Genomic DNA, 25296 nt, shown 5'->3' with positions numbered 1-25296 from the left:
GTCCTTACTTCTTTTTTTTCTTCTCCCAAATAGAGGGTATCTCCCTTTGCCTGGGATTGGGAGTGATGTGTGTGATGCAATACTGTCCTTCCTACCCTCTTCAATGTGTCTTATTTCTGTGCCACATTCAGTTGCTATAACCTTTCACCAAGTTTCTTTAGCTCTTATGAAGATATTTTCTTATGTGGATTATTGTTTAAATTGATGTTTTTGCAGGGGGCAAATACAAGAAAGTCCTGTTCTGCCCTATGACTGCTAAGAGCTCCTGAATATTGTGTCTTTGTATAAACAAATTATTTGTATTTTTAATATGGTTGAATTTATTTATATATTCATGTACAAATCTGGTTCCTTAAACCAGATCTAGAAATCTCAATCATATATAATCATATTGCATATATATAATCATATTATGATTATATATGATTGAGATTTCTAGATCTTATTTAAGAAATTTTCCCTATTCTTAGGTCATAAAGCTATTTTTCTAATCATCTTGTACAATGTTATAGTTTTGCTTTTATAAAATCCAATTAATTTGGAACTGATTTTTGTGTATGATATAAAATGATGAATCCAATTTGTTATTTCCCATATGGATACACAATTAATTGTTTTTAGAGGAATTCTTATGCAACTTTTAAACTTTATAATGAAATTTCAAGCCATTACAATATCATAATGCTTGTAAATATAATTCTAAGTTATAATAATAGATTCTTGGAGATGAAAGGTATCCATAAACTGATGTTCCAAATCATAATGAAACTTTGAAAAACTCCTCTTTAATTGGTTTGGCTTTTATTTGTTGAATGTGATAGCGTATGTGATGGTATAAGATATCTGGAGGTCACATCATCACATACAGATCAACAAATCTATTAGTGTTAATTAGAAAGTAGAGACTAATAGGTGATTAAGGAGAATGAATATCTGTCAACATTTTTTGAAGTTTTTTTAAATTTAAATTATTGATTGCATTAGTTTTAAAGAGGTAAATATTATCCAGAAGATCATCATAAAATAACAGCCAGTGTGCTCTACACCTACTCATTTTTCAGTCTTCTTCTCAAGAGTCATGCACTTTTATTTTATTTAACTATTTCTTCTGGTATGTATCTCCATAATTCTAAATAGTAGGCTTCATGAGGGCAGAGAAATTGATTTTATTATATTTTGTTTCTCCCTCAGCACCTGTGAAAATGCCTAGCATATAGCAAACACCATGACATATTTGTTGAATGACTACATGCTATTATATCTTGATCTGTTAATTTAGAGGTTATCTCTTGACTTCCTGTCATGGGAGATAAGGATTTAGCACACCTAAACTCACTTACTATCCCATATCTACACTTTCCCCTGTCTTCAAGATTTTGTCATTTCATAAACTTTGGTTGAATCAACATTCTTGTTTTGTAAGGATTATTACTGCTGAAGCAAATACTATAACATTTCTTACACAAGGTTTTATACAAGCAAATTACTGCACTTTTTCCTTTGCTCACTTTACTATAAGAAGCATTAGGCCGGGCATGGTGGTTCACGCCTGTAATCTCAGCACTCTGGGAGGCCGAGGAGGGTGGATCACAAGGTCAACACATCGAGACCACGGTGAAACCTCGTCTCTACTAAAAATACAAAATATTAGCCGGGTGCGGTGGTGGGCGCCTATAGTCCCAGCTACTTAGGAGGCTGAGGCAGGAGAATGGCGTGAACCCGGGAGGCGGAGCTTGCAGTGAGCCGAGATTGCCCCACTGCACTCCAGCCTGGGGCGACAGAGCGAGACTCCGTCTCAAAAAAAAAAAAAAAAAAAAAGAAGCATTAGTAGGTCTTTCCAAACACTACAAAAATTAAAATATCTCTATACATCATTTTCTACATAGTCAAATACATCAAATATTTTATAAATGCCAGTTCTTTTTTTTTTTTTTGGAAACATCACCCATGTACTCTTTTGCTGTCTTGCTTCAGTGCAAACTGAGAGAACTTTGCTCCTGGTACCTTTAGACTTCCTTTTGTCTCTCTTCTCTGATGGATTTCCTATTTTTGGTCTCTCTTCTTTCATGGTTTAAACCCTAATTTTAGTGTAGCATATCTTCCAATACTTCTTCAGAAAAGATGTACAGGAAGTAAAATATATGAGAACTTGCATGCTTGAAGATGCCTACATTCCATTCTCCCACCTAATTTATATTTTGGCAGGATATAAAATTCCAATTTAGAAGTCATTTCCTCAAAATTTTAAAGGTCTTATTTAATCTCTTGTCTTCTAATTTTAAGCATTGCTCTTGATTTAAAGATGACATTCTGGGTTAGGCATGGTAGCTCACACCTGTAATCCCAGCATGTTGGTAAGCTGAGGCAGGTGGCTTGCTTTAGCTAAGGAGTTTGAGACAACCTGTGCAAGATGGTGAAACCCCATCTCTACAAAAACAAACAAACAAATAACAACAACAAAAAACCCATAAACATTAGCCAGGCATAGTGGTGCATGCCTGTTGTCCCAGTTATGTGGGAGACTGAGGCAGCAGGATGGCTTGAGCCCAGGAGTTTGAGGCTGGAGGGAAATAAGATCATGCTACTGAACTCCAGCTTGGGCAACAGAGCCAGATCCTGTCAAAAAAATAAAAATTTAAAAAAAAAGGCATTCTGATATTCTGATTCTTAATCTTTTATATGTGACTCTTTTAGGACCTTATTTCCATTCTTGGCATAATGAAATTTCACTCATTGGCCTTGGTATGGGGTTTTTTTTTTTGGTTTGAGACATAGTCTTACTCTGTCACCCAGGCTGGAGTGCAGTGGCGTGATCTCGGCTCACTGAAACCTCCACCTCTCAGGTTCAAGTGATTCTCCTGTCTCAGCCTCCCAAGTAGCTGTGACTACAGGCACACCCCACCACGCCTGGCTAATTTTTTTTGTAGTTTTAGTAGAGATGGGGTTTGGCCATGTTGGCCAGGCCAGTCTTAAACTCCTGACCTCAGGTGATCCACCCACCTCGGCCTCCCAAAGTCCTGAGAGGCGTGAGCCACCGTACCTGGCCCCGGGGCTTTGTTTTTTTAAACAGGAATTATTTTGGATACTCCATGAAACCCTTCAACCTGAAGTCAAATTCTTCAGTTCTGGAGAATTTCTTTATACCACTTCCTCGATCATTTTCTCTCCTCATTTTTCTCTGCTTTGTGGATCTTCTATTACACTACCTTTCTCCCAATTTACTCTCTAATGTACTTGATTTTTTTCTCATTTATTTAAATATATTTATCCTTATTTATTTTAAATATTTTAAAACTGTTTAGTTTTAGTAAAATACACACAACATAACATTTGCCATCTTAACCATCTTTAAGTGTGCAGTTCAGTAGTATTGAATACGTTTTCACTGTTGTACGACCAATCTCCAGAATTCTTTTCATTGTGCAAAAGTAAAACTCTATCGGCATTTAAAAGCTTATGATTCTCCCCTCCCCACAGCTCATGAAAACCACCATTCCACTTTCTGTTCCTACAACTTTGACTATTCCGGGTACTTCACATAAGTGGAATAATAAAGTATTTCTGCTTTTGTGATTGACTTATTTCACTGGGCATAATGTTAATGTTCTCAAGCTTCACCCATGTTTGTACATGTGGCAAGATTTCTTCCCTGTTTACGACTAAGTGATATTCCATTGTATGTGTATATCACATTCTGTTTATCCAGTCATTCCTCAATTGATATTGGGTTGCACCAACCTTTTAGATATCGTGAGTAATGCTACTGTGAATTTGGGCGTACACTTATCTCCTTGAGACTGCTTTCAGTGCTTTTGGGAATATATCTAAGAGTGGAATTGCTGGATACGGTAATCGTTTGAGGAACCACCACACTGTTTTCCATAGTGACCACACCATGTCACATTCTCAACAGTGCCTGTCAAATTTCTCTACATCCTTACCAACATTTATTATTCTCTGTGTGAATTGTTTATGGTAGCCACCTTAATGGGCATGAAATGGTGTCTCATTGTAATTTTGGTTTGTATTTCTCTAATGATTCATGATATTGAGAATCTTTTCATGTGCTCTTGGCCATTTGTATATCTTCTTAGAAGGGTCCATTCAAATTCTTTGCCCATTTTTTAATTGCATTGTTTGGGTTATTTTGTTGTTTTTGTTCTTTTTAGAAATTCTATGTATATTCTTATATTTTCATCTTATCAGATATATAATTTGCAAATATTGTCTCCCAATTTGTAGGTTGCAGTCTGACTCTGTTGATTGTGTCCTTCAGTGTACAGAAGTTTTCTTTTTTTATTTTATTTCAACTTACCTATTTTTTATTTGTGTTGCCTGTGCTTTTGGAGTCATATGTAAGAAACAATTGCCAAATCCAGTGTCATGAAGCGTCCTTCTATGTTTTCTTCTACGAGTTTCGTAGTTTGTATCAGCTTCAGTGCCTAAAGCTTGTATTGTTTATTCCACTTATTCTATTTTTAGTTTCTAAGAGCTCTCTCATTTTTTATTTTTTGTAGAAGTTCCTTATTTGATAGATGAATATCCTCTTATTTTTCTACTATTACTAATCTTTTAAAAATTGCTCCACATAATATTGTTTCTGTTTTCTATGAATCTTGCCACCCATAATTGTTAGCGTCTTTCTTTCATATAAGAATCTCTCCTCAATTGTTTGCCAATACTTTGTTGTACATATATATTTAAGAAATTTAAGGCACCAAATAGTTGCTGATTAGAAGCAGCTCAATGGCATGGCCAGAGTTATCAACTGTTGGCTCTAACTTAAGATAATTGAGGATGAGTGAGTTTTATATGGAGGTAGGGCTGGCTGCTAAAGTGCATCTTGCAGCTTGAGCTCTTTTCCCTAACTCTGGTGAGTTTCTCCAGTTAATGGTCCTCTAAGGTTGATCACAGGGAATGGTATATACTTGTCCATCCATGAAGGCCAAGCACAGGGAAGCTGAGAGTCTCAGCACTTAGCTTGTGAACTTTCACTTAATTCCTCTGTACAGTAGACTCTTCTACTTCCAGAGTATCTGTGAATTCAGATTAAGAGATTTCTCATTTAATTTCTCCACTTGAAGCAATTTCAAGTGTGCTGTTTAGGCAGTAGACTGGATGCTGAACCAGAAAGATTAGGGAGAAGAAGTGGAGTTCCTTGTATAGACATTCAACCCATGTCCATGTTTTCAGCCCGTATCTCATTCTTTCCTCCTCAGGTACCTGTTAATCTACTCATTGCTTCTAAGGTTCTAAGGCATGGATAGGCTTTGCTTTGCACTTAGTATTTACCTGTCACTACTTTGCTATCTCTTCCATCCACTTTACATAATCAAAAAAAATTGTTGACATTACCTGTAATTAGCCTGTATGAGTGTTTGCCATTTTACTTTTTACATTTATTTTTAATTGTGTTCCAGAACACAATTATTTGATATTAAATAATTAAAACAAAATTTATATACACATGAATTCAATTTAAATTCCTTGTTAAAACTTTCAGGAGCCATTTTTATAATTGAAATCAGCCTTTTAAAGTTCTATACATTACTTGCCAGTCATAATCTTACTAATTTCTCTATATTAATGGCTGGTACCTTGTGCCAAGTAATATGTCTACTTAGGGATATTACTGTTTTAATTTAACTCTTGTTACAGGATTCAGTCATTTAATAAATTAACATATTTTGTGTCTTAATGTGACAGGCTTAAATACCCAGTCAATTATTTAATTCAATTCATGTCCTTTGACACTTAAAGTTAAAAACAAATTTTTTGTTGGTAAGTTTTAGCAAATTTTCACAAAAACCTATTTCTTCAAGGTTTAAGAAACGATATTAGCTCTTTTAGTAACTTTGGTGCTTTGGATAGCTGTAATATTTTGTTGAATTCAAAATGGTTTCATAATGTGTTTCTTTTAATTCATAGGGAAATGCTGCTTCACAAGTTATACTTGGAAAAGGTAAATTAATAATTTTCCTGTGACTTTTTTCAATGTACGTCAAGATACAGAGGGGCATCTCTGCTTCTTGACAACTTCGCTTCTGGCTCTTAGCAGCCTTTCTTCAGTGTCTCCTTTGATTTGCTGAGCCTAGTCTGCTCTGGGCTTTAAAAAAAGAGATAATTTCAATTGTTAAATTGAAGCTAAAAATAAAAATAAAAGAGGATCTGATTAAAGACCCATGAATAAAGTTCATCTGTTTTAATGCTGCACCCTGTGATCAAAACACTGAAACCACTGCAAATTCCTTAGTTTCTAAATAAAAGACTTGAATTCAAAATTATGTATATAATTTTGGATCCAGAAGTCTACAGGAATGCTATGCCGGCCAGGCGCGGTGGCTCACGCCTGTAATCTCAGCACTTGGGGAGGCTGAGTCGTGCAGATCAAGAGGCAGATCGAGACCATCCTGGCCAAAATGGTGAAACCCTGTCTCTACTAAAAATAGAAAAATTAGCTGGGCATGGTGGTGTGTGCCTGTAGTCCCAGCTACTCAGGAGGCTGAGGCAGGAAAATCACTTGAACCAGGGAGTCAGGGGTTGCAGTGAGCTAAGATTGTGACACTACACTCCAACCTGGCGATAGAGCAAGACTCCGTCTCAACAAAAAAAAAAAAAGAAAAAGAAAAAGAAAAAGAAAAAAGAATGGTATGCCACATTACTTGGTAAATATAAAATAAGGCTCTAGAACCACTGACTGTGGGGAGTAATTAGATGTCTTACTGAAACACATTTGTTGCACTAGATCTTTCAAGTTTTTATTTCCCTTTCTGTTGTCTAAGCCATCCCCTCCTATAAGAATATGTCCATCAATAGCAGATTTTAAGTAAAGAATCTAGCTAATTTCTGTTGTAACTTCACAATCTCTAAAGAATCTATGAACAAATTTATCAAAGTAATTTGGCATTTCTGAACACTCTAATATGCATAGAAATTATTATTAAATTCTCCTATGTGTATGAAATGTGTCTCTTTGTGGACCTCCATAAATGTATGAAGCCTGGATTATCTCAGTAAATATTTTCCCAAAAATAGACTTTGATATTTAACTTCCCCTTTATCATTTTACGTATCTCAATAACTTGTTATTTAACAATATAAGGTATTTTTGACATGTGTGTCTTCTAGGCACAGAGGAACAAACCGACTTTGGATTGGGTGATGCCCATCAGAGTGATGGATTAAACTTGGAAAGAGATATAGTCAGCCAAACCACAGAAACACAGGAAAAATCCCAGGAAGAACTTCCAATGACAAATAATGGTGTTTCTAAAGAAATATGGTTAGATTTTGAAGATTTCTGTGTTTGTTTTCAGTAAGTATCCCAATGGGATCAATCTGACTATGTCGTAGTGGTTACACCCTGAGCTGCATTAGCATACAAAGTCACATTAGGATTTATTGTTGCATATTTAATATAGTGGTTATACAACCTCTTAATTCTTAGCATCATTCAAAATAAGCCAATAACAGCCTAGTGTTGGTATAATATCAAATAAACGTTATAAAAGGGAAAATAAGTATATTGATTATCCATATAACACATTAATAGCCAAACCAATTTTAGGCCAGTTTCCACTTCTCCTCAAAGGCTTGTTTCTTAATTAAAGTGAAGAAATTTTATTCACTGGAATAATTCTTGTCCCTTTAGGGCAACTGACCCAATACTGTTGTTATTTTTTAACTTTCTTCCTACAATTATTTGATTATAAGAAACTTAACATGTAGTATTAATCTTTAAACTTAACATGTAGTATTAACCTATAATGACAATAACATGTTAAAAATGTCTTTTTTTTCAGAAATATATATATTTTCCACAAGCCAAGTTCATATTGCCTTAACTTTCAAAAATCAGAATTTAAGGTAAATATATTATAATCTCTTCTATTCTCTTTAAATTTTTGGTAGAATCACACCAGTGGGAAACATCTTCAAATTTTTCTAAACATTTCTAAACTTGTAACATAATTATATTTTTAAAAATTATTTTTTAGAGTCTCCCACTAACCCTTATCTAAACAATAAGCAAAATTCCACTAGCTCATAACCACAAATGTGATCCATCTGACCATGTTGAATCCTGGCCTGGATTATTACACAAATACACATTAAGAAAAATTTGATTTATGAAAAAATGAAGGACATGCACAAATAAATTCACTAGATTTGGTTTCAATTTTAGTATTTATGTTTCCTAAAACATAAGAACACTCCACCATTATGCCTGCATTTTTCCCCCATATTATCCCTCTGCCTGGAGTTTCTACCTTTTCATCCCTGTTATCCTCTTTGCTCTTGTTCAGCTAATGCCTAGAAATCCTTCAGAATAGCATAGATGCCCTTGACACTGTGAGGCTTCCCTTCCCTTGCCATGGAGTCTGGGTTAAGAGGCTCAGCTTCACCAGCCTGACCAACATGGTGAAACCCCATCTCTACTAAAAATACAAAAATTAGCCAGGCATGTTGATGTGTGCCTGTAATCCCAGCTACTCAGGAGGCTGAGGCAGGAGAATTGCTTGAACCTGGCAGGCGGAGGTTACAGCGAGCTGACATTGCGCCACTGCACTCCAGCCTGGGCAACAGAGTGAGACTCTATCTCAAAAAAAAAAAAAAAAAAGAGGTTCAGCTTCATGCCCTCTGTATGCTCTGTGTTCTCCTGGCATTTGCCTCCCACCTTCCCAACTTTCTGATTGCTTCTCTGTGCCCATCCTTCCCCCTACTTACTGTTAGCATGATTAGAAGGGCTGTATCCTTTTGTTTACCACTTATAAGAACATTCCTGCCATGAGGTAGGAACTGAATTTAAAAATTGTCAATTAAGGTAATTAACAAACCACATATTGAGCAGAATTTTAAGAAAAACTATGGCACATATTCTGGGAAACTAAACTGTACTAACATTTACATATTGTCCTGTCATAGGACAAGGCCACCCAAGCATCTAATAATAATCCCACAGCACCATGAGCAGTACGCAGAGGTGGGGGAAATAAGGAGTCCTTGAAACTTTTCTATTGCATTTGTAACACATGAAAATGGGCAGAGAAACCTTTTGGTCAGACCTCAAGAGCTGCTCTGTTGCTGGCTCCCTACTCTGAAAATAAGAATAGTGACTGGGGGAAAGAAATCCTTCACCTAGTCCTAGAGTATGTGAAAACACCTAGAGGAATACTTTGACTTTATAGAGATAACACAACAATTAATTGGGAATAGTTGAATCCAGAGTATGATATCAGCATAATGTACAGTTTACAGTTTAAATTTAGGCATATTTCCATATTTAACCTATTGCCAATGATGAAATGACAATGGTTTATACATGTTGTAGGCCCTTAGGCTTTTTATTGCATTTACTCCTCATAACAAACCCTGTGAAAGAGATATTATTCATGAAATGCTCATCATCACTGGCCATCAGAGAAATGCAAATCAAAACCACAATGAGATACCATCTCACACCAGTTAGAATGGCAATCATTAAAAAGTCAGGAAACAACAGGTGCTGGAGAGGATGTGGAGAAATAGGAACACTTTTACACTGTTGGTGGGACTGTAAACTAGTTCAACCATTGTGGAAAACACTGTGGCGATTCCTCAAGGATCTAGAACTAGAAATACCATTTGACCCAGCCATCCCATTACTGGGGATATACCCAAAGGATTATAAGTCATGCTGCTATAAAGACACATGCACATGTATGTTTATTGCGGCACTATTCACAATAGCAAAGACTTGGAATCAACCCAAATGTCCATCAGTGACAGACTGGATTAAGAAAAGGTGGCACATATACACCATGGAATACTATGCAGCCATAAAAAAGGATGAATTCGTGTCCTTTGTAGGGACATGGATGAAGCTGTAAACCATCATTCTCAGCAAACTATTGCAAGAACAGAAAACCAAATACTGCATGTTCTCACTCATAGGTGGGAATTGAACAATGAGATCACTTGGACACAGGAAGGGGAGCATCACACACCAGGTCCTATTGTGGGGAGGTGGTAAGTGGGAGGGATAGCATTAGGAGATATACCTAATGTAAATGATGAGTTAATGGGTGCAGCACACCAACATGGCACATGTATACATATGCAACAAACCTGCACATTGTACACATGTACCCTAGAACTTAAAGTATAATAATTAAAAAAAAAAGAGATATTATTACCATCATTTTACATCTAAGGAAAATGAAGCAGATCAAATGTGAAATAACACATGTAAAACACATAGAAGAATGCCTATTGGTAAGTGATAATAAATGTTGGCTGTCATTTACTAAAGACAGTTGCATAGTAGCTTTTGGTACACATAACCATCCTAATTTAAAAGTGTATGTGGTAAACTGGTCAACTGTTCTTTATTCTGATCTTATTCTTATGAGGTGATGATTAGCACAGAATTTTTTTTCTCTTTTAAATGTCTCAGCTTGGTGAAATAAAATTATGACATTCCTTTTTATTTCCCTGAATTGTTTTAAAATTAATGGTGTGAGAAAACAACTTTCTTGGAAGGCATTGGAATATAATCTTATTGGCATTTAGTATGGCCTGAAAGGAAGGATCAGCTGTGGTCTGAGGCCAGACACTCCAGACCTTAGTGGCCTGCTGAGCTGTGGACACAGAGCCCGAAGCCTGTCCTCAGCACAATCCACTTGTTCCCTTGGTGTTCAGTGAGAGGTTAGAGCAGGGTCATTTCAAAGGTGCCATGAGCTGGCACCAGGGCAGAGCCCCTGTGTGGCCTTTAGGAACACCCCACCCCTCAATTCTCAGGCCCTTAAAAATGACAGAAAATGAGCTCCGGGCAGAAACTCCTCCTCAGGCATGCATGCCAGGCTCCCAAGTCCAAGGGTCCTTCATATTTTCAGATAGTGTATATTTGAAACAACACTCTATATCATCAACATGTCACAGCTGACAGGAAACAAATAAAATAAAGTGCCAAATGAAAACAAATGGAAAACAGGGAGAGGAGTAATCATTTAAGTCATGATTACATTGTATCAAGCATTTCTAGCACTCTTTGTTATACTTGATTAAATAACAAGGCTTCCTTTTTCATAGCATTGCTACATATTTGTCTTTCATATATTAACTGTTTTTTAAATACTATGATAGAATATGAAAAACTTTTAAAGTGTAGCATATTTCAATTAAGTTAATTGAACACATTTACCGTGTGCCATCCCTCACAATTATGTTGAAGCACTGAGAACTTGAAAGGCAATAATAATGTATTAGACAAGAGTGCCAGCCTTAGAGTCAGGCAGATGGCTATACCTACTTTTATCTCGCGTCTTTGCTACTACAAACTCTGTGACCTTTGGTAAATAGCTTACCCTTTCTGTGTAATAAGATACATTAATGTATCTAAATAATTATATTAATTATTAAGTATTATTAAGTACTATCAATGTGTAATTAGATACATTGATAGTACTCATATAGGGTGAACTGAAATTATATACATGTAACCTTTATGCAACTATCTTTTAAGGGAAGTTTTGATTTTACTAAGCACTTTATTCCATCTCCAAAACAAAAACCCACAGCCCACTGTGTCAGCAAGCAGTGGGTATTGAGTTAGTCCGTTCTCACACTGTTGTAAAGAACTACCTGAGACTGGGTAATTTATGTAGAAAAAAGATTTAATTGCCTCACAGTTCCACAGGCTGTACAGAAAGTATGGCTGGGAGGCCTCAGGAAATTTACAGTCATGGTGGAAGGCAATGGGGAAGCAAACATGTCTTACCATGGCAGAACAGGAGAGAGAGAGAGACAGCAAAGGGGGAAGTGCCACATGCTTTCAAACAACCACATCTCCTGAGAACTCCATCGCTAGAAAAGCAAGGGATGAGTCTGCTCCCCTGATTCAATCACCTCCCACCAAGCCCCTCCTTCAACATGTGGGAATTACAATCCGACATGAGATTTGGGTGGAAACACAGAGCCAAACCATGGCAGGTGTATATCTGAAGCTCCTGTGGAAAGAAGGAAGAGAGAGCTTATTTCATGTACCATCCTGTAAAATAACTTAAGACATCCAATTGGCCATTCCCATTATCTGCCACAGTTACTTACTCTGTGGCCTTCCTGCCCATCAAAGACCCATGCTTGAGTACTACTCTGCCCTGGGCTCAGTCTCTTCTCTTTCTTATTTCTGGAACAAGCATATCCCTTTTCTTTCCTCATAGAGGAGAGCTCTGCCTCTCTCTGGTATGGTGGCTAGTCCAACACAGCGCTGCAATTTCCACAGATGGTTGCCAACATTCACCCAGTATAATTTTCTTCATATAATTAGATTCATAAAGTGTTTATTTTGACACTAAGTTTCCCGTAAATCTTAGATGTTATACTATGTTTTCATTACAAGTGAAAATAATAGCATTGATCAACTGATATTAAGTACGACAACTGCTCTAATTTCTTGCAGTTTTCAGAAGAACGAGTGTCCTACTATCTATTTGTAGATAGTCTAAAACCTATTGAACTACTGGTTTGCTTTTCTGCATTGGTACGCTGGGGGGAGTACGGAGGTAAGAGGACTCTGAGAAAATGATAGCCTTAAAGCCCAGATCATGTTCAGGCTAGGGAACATGCAATAATAAGATTTTTAGAGGCTGGGTGTGGTGGCTCACACCTGTAATCCCAGCACTTTGAGAGGCTGAGGCGGGTGGATCACCTGAAGTCAGGAGTTCTAGGCCAGCCTGGCCAGCATGGTGAAACCCTGTCTCTACTAAAAATAACAAAACTTAGCAGGGCGTGATGGCAGGCACCTGTAATCCTAGCTACTCGCGAGGCTGAGGCAGGAGAATCCCTTGAACCCGGGAGGCAGAGGTTGCAGTGAGCTGAGATCATGCCATTGCACTCCAACCTGGGCAACAAGAGGGAAAGTCTGTCTCAAAAAAAAATTAAAAACAATTAAAAAGATTTTTAGAAGACAATGGATGAAGGAACTTCCTCCCTTTCCAGAGTTTCTCCAGAGTCCCACTGGACCACCTACACCACCTCCTCTGATGCTCTTACTCTGCAGACACCAGGGGTTATGCTCACTCCTGCCACCCGCACCTCTTCTGGTTGTACTAATCTGTTCACCTTTTTGTTGTACTTAGTCAATCTATTGTTGCTGTTGTTGTTGACCTGCAAATGTCATCATTCTTAATTATTTCAACATCTATTGAAAAACAAACTATTTGTTTTCGATTTGACATTCCAACAATCTTTTCCTCTATCCCACCTTGGTCTCCTACTTTCATGGTTACCTTGTAGACTTTAAGTTTACTTTTTTTTTTTGGTGCATCATCTCAATCATCTCAATTTCAAGCACCTGACTTCCCCCCTCACTGCTTGACTCTCTAGTTCACTCTACAGAACTCCCACTCCTACAATTTTGGAAATACTGGGACTTCCATTACTCTCTACCCTGCCACTTTTTTTTCTGTCCATCACAGAGATACCCTCCACACATTTGCTCTTTTTACCCCCTCATCTAATTTTCCTGGAAAAACTTCACTATTGGTTAAACTTGATGCTATATCCAACTCGCAGTTTCAAGACAGCAGTTGAATGTGATCAGAGGGGAGAAAAACAAACATACTGGCTAGCCCTGCTTAAATTTGAGGAACGCGAATCTCAACAAGGCCTTAAGCACTGCCAGTATTTCATTCGTTCATTTATTCTCCCACTCTTATTTATTCCTGTAGATGACTATTGCAAACCCTCAAACATGCTCTCTCTCTACAAATCTTCAACACCTACTCTTACTCTCACTCATGTTCAGCTGATGACTTGCTGCTAATCTCACAGAAGAGACAGAAGAAATCAGAAATGATTTCTGCTTTCAGAATTTCTATCTCCCTTTCCCACAATGAACTCTCTCAAAATCTAGGCCACCTTCCTTCTGTTCTAATGGATAGAAAATCTCTGCTCTTCTGCAAAGCCGACCCTTGCATAAACATGCACACACAGGCACATACTCACAAAACTTCATTATTTTATTCTTTGGCCTGTTTTGTTAATTTTTTTTCTTTAGCTCAAATTAACAGTACATGGCACTGTAAATGTACAATAAGTATTTCCCAAATGCTTAATACTGAATGTTTGTCAACATGTAGGGCGGGGATTTTTTTTTTAAACGGAAGTATTGTCAACGTTTTGAATGGTGTCTAATGTACAGCAGGTGGCTAGAAAATACTTGTTGTATAATAAATTTTCCAAAATTTAGTGATCTAAGTTTAGTGCGTCTACCAAACCAAAAACTCTGAAGCCACACCATATCCCAGAACATTTAAATTCTATAGGCATGAAGGCATTTCAGGTAATGTTGTGACCTTATATCCTCAATTCCAGTGTTTTCTGGAAATAGGGGAGAAAATATCTTGCCCTCAGTCACTGATGAACAATTAGCCCATATTATTTATCCATTTTTAAAGAAAAACTTGATATTAAATTCAAACTTTGTTAATTGCTTGCTTTCTACATAATGTCAAAGACTGAATCAAAGGTAAAAAATTTGATAAATAGGCTGGGCATGATGGCTCACTCCTGTAATCGTAGCACTTTGGGAGGCCAAGGTGGGCGGGTCACCTGAGGTCAGGAGTTCGAGACCAGCCTGGCCAACATGACGAAACCCCGTCTCTACTAAAAATACACAAATTAGCCAGGGGTGGTGGCAGGTGCCTGTAATCCCAGGTACTCCAGAGACTGAGGGAGGAGAATTGCTTGAACCCAGGAGGTGGAGGCTGCAGTGAACCGAGATTGCACCACTGCACTTCAGCTTGGGTGACAGAGTGAGAATCCATCTTTTAAAAATACATATATTTTTTTATAAACAGTGAGATTTTTGGAGTTATTTTTTATACTGTTTTAGAGAAATCTCTTATTTTCAAGATGTAATATGTTTTCTTCCTTTAAAATTGAATCTAGAAGGATATTGTAGTTACTACCATAGAGATAATAAAAGCGATGCTATACTACAATGAAAAATGTCCTCCTGCTTCTGATTTTCCTATTCCTGGTTTCTTCACTTGAGAGGATTGTTATAAGGAAGAACATTGAGCAGGGAGGAAGACCTAAGTGTTTCTTTCTAGTAATTTACCTGGAGTAATTTCTAATGTTTTGTGAACATTCAATAATATTTCTAATGCTCTATTATTATTATTTATGTTGTTACTTAATTAAAAAAAACAGTACTAGTGAATGCCAAACTGCACTTTCACAATGAAATTTTGATACCTTTTTACTTATCTTCAAGCCTTAACGAAAGACAGCCCTCCCATAGAGCCTGGGCTTCTCACAGCTGAGACATTTTCTTGGAAATCTCTAAAACCAGGCAATCTTGTTCTGAAGATTCACACATATGCTACCAAGGCTACAGTGGTTCGTCTGCCTGTTGGGTATGAAGTGACTTCATTTTTCCCATAATAAAAATGGTTTGAAGCCTTGCAAATTGTTGGTTACTAAAGAAGTAAACAATATAGACTCTAAGATATTGTTTCTTAAAGTAATTTCTCAAGGCATAGGTCTATCATTATTATTCTTGAGAAAAATAACTCCAAAAAAACTACATTGAGAAATACTGTACAATGAATACCCCTTTGGGAGATTCATAATTGTCAAAGATTCTGGGAATATATTTAGTCAACAATACTGCTTAAGCTTGTTTAACCCAGCATTTTCTAAAAATAATTTATAAGTATTATACACATAACACTGATAATACTTTAAATATTATGAATTTTCTCATAAATATTTCTTACAAGTTTTCTCACCAATATTATAATACTTAGCAAAAACCTTCATTTTATTTAAATGCAAATTGAGAAATATGCATTTTTCCCCACCAATCTAGATTTTCCTGTAGCTGATTTTTGTTAAATAATATTTTTAATTCCGATAAAGCTGGTTAAACACATTAGTTTCAATTTTAAAGAAAATACATATAATGGAAATTTTTTTTATTTTGATGAATAAAATTCAAAATATTACCTCAAATTTCAGATGAAATAAATATTTTCACTAGGCTTTGAAATAAACATTTGCACTAGCTTTTACTTTTTCCCAAGATCCATCATGCTTATTTTATGTGATCAATGAAAAACTATGGCTCTTATGCAAAAAGCAAAGCCTCAGCAACAAATGCTAAAATAATTGTGTCAGGCATCTAGTACTTCTAGAAAATAATACATTTTGAAACTTTAACATTTCTCACATCTCCCCTTTATACTCCAGCAAATCAAATTACTCTGTCCGAGTGCTCATTCATTGAGACAACCGAGGACAAGGAATTTAATAAAGAATCTTCTTATATCTGCTTTTTCCCCCGCAGAACCTAAACCATCAGCATGTATGTTTTGAACATGTTCTAAATCTGCAGTCCCCAACGCCAGGGCCATGGACTGGTGCCAGTCCGAGGCCTATTAGGAACGGTGCCTGTGCTCCGCCTCCTGTCAGATCAGCAGCATTAGAGTCTCATAGGAGCAGGAATCCTATTGTGAACTGCACATGCAAGGAATCCAGGCTGGACGCTCCTTATAAGAATCCAATGCCTGATGATCTGATGTAGAACAGTTTCATCCTGAAACTATCCCCAAACCAAGTCCATGGAAATATTGTCTTCTGTGAAACCGATCCTTGGTGCCAAAAAGATTGGGGACTGCTGCTTTAAATGCTCAATAACTGGAGGAACTTGAATATCCCTGCTCTCACGATACAACAACCTGGTAGAGGAGATGCAATTAACATACATGAAATGATGCATTCATGAGAAAAAGACTATGAAGTCTACACAGCTCTATACCCACCTGAGTTCTTCTTATTGTTAGGGAGAAATCAAGACTAGTCTTCACACCATGACTACAGTGTGTGGGAGGTCACTCCAGCATGTACTGGAGAGAAGTTTGGCATTTAGCCTAACTATGTTTGTCCTACATAATAAGTAAAGTATAGATTTCGTGATCCTGTAGGGTTCTTATAGAGTGCAAATTCAAAGATCCTTATCTCGTCTGTGTTAAAAATTGAACTCTTCACTAACGTTTGACTTTGTTTGAGTTCCAAAGTGTGAGCAAGCAACTCACAGGTCAACTGCTACCACCCAGAAAGCACTCGGTTCTCATCCAGTACCCCTTCTCTTTAAGGAGACACATGCTACTCTTCAACGCATACTCCCCGGTAGGACACGCCATACACATCTGCAGCATGGTGTCATTTGTCATTGGGGATGAACATGTCGTGCTGCCCAACTTCGAACCAGTAAGTATTTTTGCAATAGCTATTTATTTATTTATTTATTTATTTAGAGGTGGAGTCTCACACTGTTGCCAGGGCTGGAGTGCAGTGGCATGATCTCGGCTCACTGAAACCTCCGCCTTCCAGATTCAAGCAATTCTCCTTGCCTCAGCCTCCCAAATAGCTAGGATTACAGGTGCACGCCACCATACCCCGCAATTTTTTTGTGTATTTTTAGTAGAGACGGGGTTTCACTATGTTGGCCAGGCTGGTCTCAAACTCCTGACCTCATGATCTGTCCGCCTCAGCCTCCCAAAGTGCTGGGATCACAGGCGTGAACCACTGAGCCCAGCCACAACTGCAATTTTTCTGTGCTTTATTTTCAAAGATTTTGAACTAAACACATTTTTATTTTGTATTCAACTTACTCATTTTTTACCTTTTAAAACTGTTAAGTATACTCTGCAAGAAATCCCCACATGCAACCATGAAGTGTATAATGAAGTCTGAAGCCTGTAGGTATACAAGTGAAATATGTATACTTTTCTCCAACAACTCCTCTCACCTCTACTCTGTTGAATCTCTTTTCATTTCTGTTAATATCTTAGTTAAATCCCGTGGTATCATTGGTTCTTTGGGGTATAAAAGATCAGTGCAGTCATTTTTAATACAGTTTAAAATTTTGGTCTCTTTCTCTCCTTTCATTTCTTCCTTTACCTAAGGAATTTGGAACACGTGTCTCCGGGATTTAGCAGGGAAGGGGTAGCTCAGAAGCTTCAGTCTCTTCACCTTCGTCTCCTCTCACTCTTCTTGGTCTCTTCTCCTTGGTTTCTCTTGCTTCTCTGTTCTGATGGGGTCCGAAAGAAGAGATGAGGTCAATGGGACCAGTACGCCCCCTGAAATCTTCCCTTGGTTTTAGATGTCCTTTGTGCACGTGCATTTGGGAGAATATTTGCAGACGACCTGCCCACTGTATAATTCCTGATGCTTCCTCAGCTCTAACCATTTCCCACCAAAAAAAAAAAAAAAAAAGAAAGAAAGAAGCAAACAAAAAACAATTCCAAATAGCACAACCTTGTATTGATGGGACTCTCTAAGCCAGCCAGCAAATTTTGTGACAAACAGATGGCTCCCACACATGTCACACTCATGCATTTTTCCTTGTCTGAGCAGTGGCTGTGCAAGAGTTCCCAGGGCTGCCTCCTCTATTTGCTGTACCACCTCTCACCAGTTCTCTTTCTCTCTTGCTCAACAGCCACAGCAAGATCACACCGATCAGCAAGTTCACTTTAGACACAGATGTCACTTATTTCCCTAACTAGGTTTATCTTGCTTATTTCAAATTGTGTTTTTCAAAAAATAAGTCTGCTTTATATGGTATACATTGTCAGTTTGTTGTCTCCCTTTAGATAATTTATCTCCCCAGGTGTTTATTTATTTTGATCTGTGAGCCCACATCTCCCTGGAGATATCACTTCCTGATGTTGAGAAGATTGTTGAAGCTCAAGTCCAAGAAGCAAAAGAGAATAGACTGACCCAAGGACAGAGAGACTAAAGCTACATAGAACCATAATTGATCCCTATCTAATATTTGACCAGAGAACTTTTCTGGTCATGGTTTCACCTTAGGGAGAGACACTACTGAGATGAAGCTTTCTGTAGGTTTTGTCAGGGTTCTAAGTCAGTGTGTTCCAATAATGAGTCAGTTGCATCTGCTTCCATCAGTTTCTCACCCTAGCAAGGCATCTGTGCTCCAGGCACACTTGCTGGGCCATTCCCCAGAATTTCAGGACAGAATCGGGAATCATGTTTGCACCATGGTGCCCTCTAAGGGGAAAAAATAATTTTGTTTGTTTGTTTGTTTGTTTTCCAATTTTACTTTTTTCATGCTGCTGCCAGGCAACTCCAGGACCACCCACCATACACCAACAACAACAGCTCCAAACACCTCATAGTTTTCTCCGATTTTTAAAAATTGGTTACTTCCTGAAATTCCTGTCTCCTTCTTCCTTTATGATTTTTTTTTTTTTTTTTTTTTTTTTTTTTTTTTTTAGAGTTGATAGCAGGAGAGAGCCACCAGCCCATGCTAGATCACCCTCTTGTCTTTTTTATCTTTCTGGCTTTCTCCCTGAAATCTCTGTTTGTCAGTCCTCAAACTCCACACAGTTTTTTCTCAGACTAATCCTAAATGTCCTCAGAACTATGTCTGGTTATTAACACGGTGCGGAAATTTTCCGTGATCCCCAATATGAGGTGAATATTCCTCCTACAGGGTTCCCACTCAGGTAAGAATTGCATTCCTTGTTTTTTATCTCTGAGACTGCAGAATTTAGTAAACTGCCTTGATGTCAAATCCTCTATAAAGAATTATTGAATCAGCCATATAGCAGAGGTTTCACATTTTAACAGAAATTAATCTGTATAAACTAAATAACACTTAAGGATGAGTGAGGGTGGCTGCCGTGCTTTGTCTTCACAGGAGAGCTGCCGATTTACAGAACAGTCTCTCTTGATTATGAAAGCTATTGGAAATGTGATTGCTAATTTCAAAGATAAGGGTAAACTCTCTGCAGCTTTGAAGGATCTGCAAACAGCTCACTACCCTGTTCCCTTCCATGATAAAGAACTAACTGCACAGCACTTCAGGGTAAGCTTCTTTGGAATACGATGTTCAGAAGAGGAAACTTTCTTTTTGAAATGGTATGTCTTCCATTAGGTGACCTCCCAAATCAGAGCCAGAGAAAATACTTTGGATGAAAATAATATATTTGGGAGGTGATTTCAGAAAGCAGAAATGAGGGAGTAAAAAGAATGAAATGAGAAAGAGAAAGAAATCGGTTAAAGGACATGACAATTACTGCTGTGGTTACTGGGAATCAGCCGTGCAGGGTGTCCTGAGGAATTATGTGGGACATCCCTTTAAAAGTTCCCACTCAAGGATGGCAAGATGTGGTTTTTCTCCACCAACTCTTTTCCCCAATGTTAGGTGGTTGCCCTTGAGGGCTTTGACTTCCTCACACTTACAACGTGTGACTCTGCCAGGCTGAGTAGCATTCTGGCTTCACGGGCAGCCTTGAGGGGGTGAAGCAAAGAGACTTTCTGGTAACCCCTTCACAAGGCACATACGGACCTGTCCACTGCAGTTGCACTAAAACCAGGTGGGCTTATGTCTGGCTTTTTAACCCTCACACTATTAATATTTTGGACCAAATAATTATTCTCTCTCCTTCAATTTTTTTTGGAAGAGATTTAGAAGGATTTATATTAGTTCTTCTTTGTTTTGTAAAATTCAACAGTAAAGCCATCAGGTCATGCACTTTTATTTGATGGGAGACTTTCTCTTTTTTCAAGAGATGAGGTCTTGCTCTGTCAACCAGGCTGGCTTGCAGAAGCATGATCATAGCTCATTGCAGCCTTGAACTCCTGGGCTCAAGCGATCCTCCTGTCTTACCCTCCCAAGTGGCTAGGACTACAGGCATGCACCACCACACCTGGCTATTAAAAACAAACAAAAATTTAAGAGATGGGGTCTCACTATATTGCCTGTGCTGGTCTTCAACTCCTGACTTCAAGCAATCCTCCTGGCTTAGCCTCCCAAAGTTCTGGGGTTAGCGGCATGAGCATTGTGCCTGGCCAACATGGGATACTTGCTATTACTAATTTAATATTGCCTCTATGTGTCTAGGAATTTGTCCTTTTCTTCTGGGTTAACCAACTTGTTGGCATATCATTTTACATAGTAGATTCTTATGATTCTTTGCATTTCTGCAGTTCATTTGTAATGTCCTGTAGGATGTTTAATAGCATTTCTGGTCCCCACCCTTTAAACACCAGTAGATTCCAGTTGTGACAACTGAAAAAGACTTCAGACATTGCCAGATGCCCCTGCAGGGAGGGATGGCATTGTCAGATTTAGCAAATACAAATACAGGACACCCAGTTAAACTGTATTTTGTGTGCAAACAAACCATATGTGCAATATTTAGGACAGAAGTATACTACTGTCCCAGTATACTTATAAAATTACTTATATAAAATTTATTTTATCCATTATTCAAAGTTGACTGGGTGTTTGGGGTTCTTGAGGAAATATAATTAGAAATAAAATCTTCCAACCTAGATGACCTGTTCACAAGGCAGAAGAGAAGGAAAACAATTTATCGTTGAATGAAGTTTAAGCCAGAAGATGATGCACATCATAGGCAATCTGCTAAGAGATTACAAAGGCAAAAAACAAACAAACAAAATCTTACCCCAAGCAGATACAGCCCATTTCACACAAACTGTCAAGATAAACAATATGTAGTCCTCAATGAAAAGGACTCCATAGTACCTCTTGCCACACAACATAGTTCATCCAAAATTCACTTGGTATAGGGGTGACCATCTGTGTTAAGTAATTAGCTTTATGAAAAGAAAAATACTTGTAACACCTTCGTATTAGCAAGGTACCTACCAATGCTAGTCTCCTACTCTCCCAAAGAAACTGGGAAATACTGGTGCTATCTTCCATGATGATTAACATTTCAAAGAAATGGTTCTCAGGTCCTGGAGAAAAACATTCCTGGGCTGTTAAATGGGCAAGAGGCTTACTTAGCTTTTTAGAAAGATTTACTGGCCAGCGTGGTGAAATTCCATCTCTACTAAAAATAGAAAAATTAGCCACGTGTGGTGGTGGGCACCTGTAATCGCAGCTACTTGGGAGGCTGAAGCAGGAGAATCGCTTGAACCTGGGAGGCAGAGGTTGCAGCAAGCCGAGATCACGCCATTGCACTCCAGCCTGGGCAACAGGAGTGAAATTCCATCTCAAAAATAAATAAATAAATAAATAAATAAATAAATAAATAAGATTTACATACATTTCCGAGAGAAAGAAAGAGAGAGTGAGAGAGAAAGGAAGAGAGAGAGAGATAGAAAGAGAGAGAGAGAACTTACCATTACAAGTGTCCTGAATGCAACCTCTTTCCTTCTTTTTCATAGGGAGTGATTAAGTCTCTTATTTTTTGATTTGTACTTGCCCTTACAGTGTAATGTATTTAATTTGGCAATGCTGCCTGAGAGGCAGATCAACTCCAGTTGAGAACTTCTCACCTATGAGAGTAATAAACAAGAAATATTTACCATAATTCACCTGTAGAACAAGTCTGATAGTGCCCCCACCCTTAAGTAAACTCTGTCATCCATTCTTCAAGTTGGTAGCTGGTCACAAGGTTTAAAATTAAACAAATAAATAATTAAATCACCATATGACAAAAAAGGCTGTAGTCTCTACAGCTACCACTGGCCCTGAGGCCACAATCAGTATTCAACACCTCTCTCCTCTGTCACCCATTCTAGATTGCCTTCTTTTGCAGCCAGTTCTTCTAGTGGCTCACCGGGTGGGTGATCCAGATTCTCCACCGTGATGGGTGAAGGATCTTGGCTACCTTACTGTAGCCAGGCCATGGTTGCTGCAATTACTCATTCACTATGGAAGCATCAAGAAATGTCCCAGCAAGTTTCAGACTAAATTCTCCCTGCTCCCTTAATGTAGCAGAAACCCTAGTACTCATGATAATCAATGTGAATTCTCCTCCTATCCTATTACATTAACTCCTTTTTTTCTGCTTATCCACCAAGATGAGAGGCCTAAAGCAACCACACATATGTCATAGTTTAGGTTTGTCGTAAATAATACCGTATTCCTTGGTGGGATTATCCCTTGTTTCCTTCCTTCAAGAAATGTGTTCTGTAATCTAGCAAACCCGTTATTGTGGGGGAATCGGGCACGGATTCTGCAAATGGGTCATGTCAGATGATGGAGAGGGAGGCCAATCTTACTTGCAACTTTTGAATCTCAGGCCTGTGTGTTTTAACTATGCAGATACAGTACCAGATATTGGTTTTTGGTTCCATATGTACGTACTTCAAGTGTCATCTCCAGGCTGGGTTTTTAACTGAGCCTTCTATGTATCATTTCAATCTACCAGGAATTTTATCAATTCTATGTATGGTATATGTTAGGACCAACATGTTCCAGACTATTCCCAGTGGTTAAATCCTTACTCTATAATGCAACTCTTGGTCCACGGGTATGTTAGCTGAATTCCATGTTTGCAAACCAGATTTTCTATAACCTCTTGGATAATGATGCTGGCCGAGGTACCAAGGACACAGAAAGCAAACTCATAGCTGAGGCAGGAGTCAATTCTTGTAAGGAATCAGTGACCCACCTAGTGGACGTCTAGTCCACTGAAAGCAACTTGCCACCAAGTAACTGGCCAGACTTCTCGGGGGACGATACCATATCAAAGACCAGAGTCAGTTTCTACTGCTGATAGGTTAGATGACTGAGCCTGGATGAAAGACAGCCCATGTGATTGGCTCACCATTTCATGCTACCAACATGACTCTGCATAGGCCCAACGTAGCTGGCCCTGATTTAATATGTAAGGGGTCTTGGTGAATGAATCACTTATGCAGAAGGAAGCTATTTTGGTTAAAAAAAAAAAAAAAAACAACAACTCCATTTTATACTTTGATAGTTACACAACTATGTGACATATGATGAAAAAACTTTGTCTAAGTCTAAAAGAGTTTTTTCAATATGAGATTAGTACCACTACTATGTGATTTAAAAAACTCTAAGAAATATATTTTCATTTTAAATAGCATACAAAATAATAATATGTCTTACAATGGATGGCATCTTAGAATCAATAAAATAAGCTATTTAACTTGCTTAAGCACAAGGATAATGCTTTTTTTTTTTTTACCTTATTCTTTACCTCCTCTACCAGTTTAATGCTGTATTTTAATTGAGTCTATATTATAAACATTGTTGTAGTGATTACATTTTATTAAATTAGAAATAATCAAATGATAATTTTGGTATCTTACTGGGCGAATGAGACTTCAAAGAATCTTCTGTTCGGTTGTGTGTATATCTGAGAAATGATTATTTTCTTGCTATAAAAAAATTAATGTACTTTATCTGTTTCAGGTTTTTCATCTTTCCTTATGGCGTTTAATGAAAAAAGCTCAAATAACAAAACCTCCTCCAAACTTCAAATTTGCATTCCGGGCTATGGTTTTGGACTTGGAGTTACTCAATTCCTCCTTGGAAGAGGTTTCTTTAGGTACCCATTAACTGTATATATTTAATCAAGGAATTCCTAGTTTTAAGTAAGGTAAATAATTTGAGAAATGTGTTTGTGGAGTAAGTGGAATAGATCTGCGTGGACTGTCATGGAGTTCAAGCAATGCTCTAAAAGCTCAAGGGGCTCCAAGGACCTGCTGGGGATCCCTACTCCTAATCCCCACCACATATACTTCCAGGGGAGCCTAGAATTTCCCTGTTTTATTTACTCCTAACCTTAAAAATGTGGAAGTCACTAATCTATATGATTTGATTTGAAGAATTCTGGCAAGATCCTCTGACCCAAGTAACCCTACTTTCCTCTTCTTCCCATCATTTTGACATGTCTTTTATTTTTGAGAGAAATCTCCGGCTATATTCACACAGAAATCAATAGTAGTTCACTAAGATGTCCGTATTTTGTGTGTTTTCCCTCCTGCAGAATACTTACATTCTAACAAGAACCACCTAGATCCGGCAATATTAAATATGATGCTAACTCTTGGAATGTAGAATTTTATACGTTGGAGGGCTTTAACAGCTAAAGGCATTGAAACTTGGGGAAGGGATTAAATATAACTTCCAGTCCAAAGTTTGTTTTTCCCTTTCCAGTGGAATGGCTGGACGTTAAATATTCTATGCCTACAAGTGATAAAGAGTATTCTCCTGAGGAAGTAGCAGCAGCAATTAAAATTCAAGCCATGTGGAGAGGAACTTATGTTAGATTACTTATGAAAGCCAGAATACCAGGTAGGTATGTTCAAACATTTATAAAATGAACTTGTTTGTATAAGAACAAGTATTTATGTGTGTTAATAAAAGTATTTTAGAGTCACCCCACTTTATGGTTCAGCTAATTAATTTGAGTCCTCTAAATAATGAAATTATTTGAAATCAGGAAGTATGTCCAATACACTGAGTGTCTTGTTCCCAGGATTGGCACAGTG

General features: G+C 37.8%; 1 protein-coding gene across 1 annotated transcript in view; it reads left to right on the top strand.

The window, feature by feature from the left end:
- ADGB (androglobin) overlaps positions 1-25296 on the top strand; it is a 234675-nt gene that overhangs the window by 123440 nt on the left and 85939 nt on the right. Inside the window, exons 14-22 of the mRNA XM_025383011.1 lie at positions 5929-5962; positions 7129-7315; positions 7803-7866; positions 12440-12542; positions 15260-15401; positions 17142-17256; positions 19712-19879; positions 24215-24350; positions 24962-25099. Of these exons, the coding sequence (XP_025238796.1) occupies positions 5929-5962; positions 7129-7315; positions 7803-7866; positions 12440-12542; positions 15260-15401; positions 17142-17256; positions 19712-19879; positions 24215-24350; positions 24962-25099 (1087 nt within the window). The remainder of the gene's footprint in view (positions 1-5928; positions 5963-7128; positions 7316-7802; positions 7867-12439; positions 12543-15259; positions 15402-17141; positions 17257-19711; positions 19880-24214; positions 24351-24961; positions 25100-25296) is intronic.

This window comes from Theropithecus gelada, chromosome 4 (assembly GCF_003255815.1).
Source record: "Theropithecus gelada isolate Dixy chromosome 4, Tgel_1.0, whole genome shotgun sequence".
In the NCBI taxonomy this organism is placed as follows: domain Eukaryota; kingdom Metazoa; phylum Chordata; class Mammalia; order Primates; family Cercopithecidae; genus Theropithecus; species Theropithecus gelada.
This window is presented reverse-complemented; position numbering and strand designations above follow the sequence as displayed.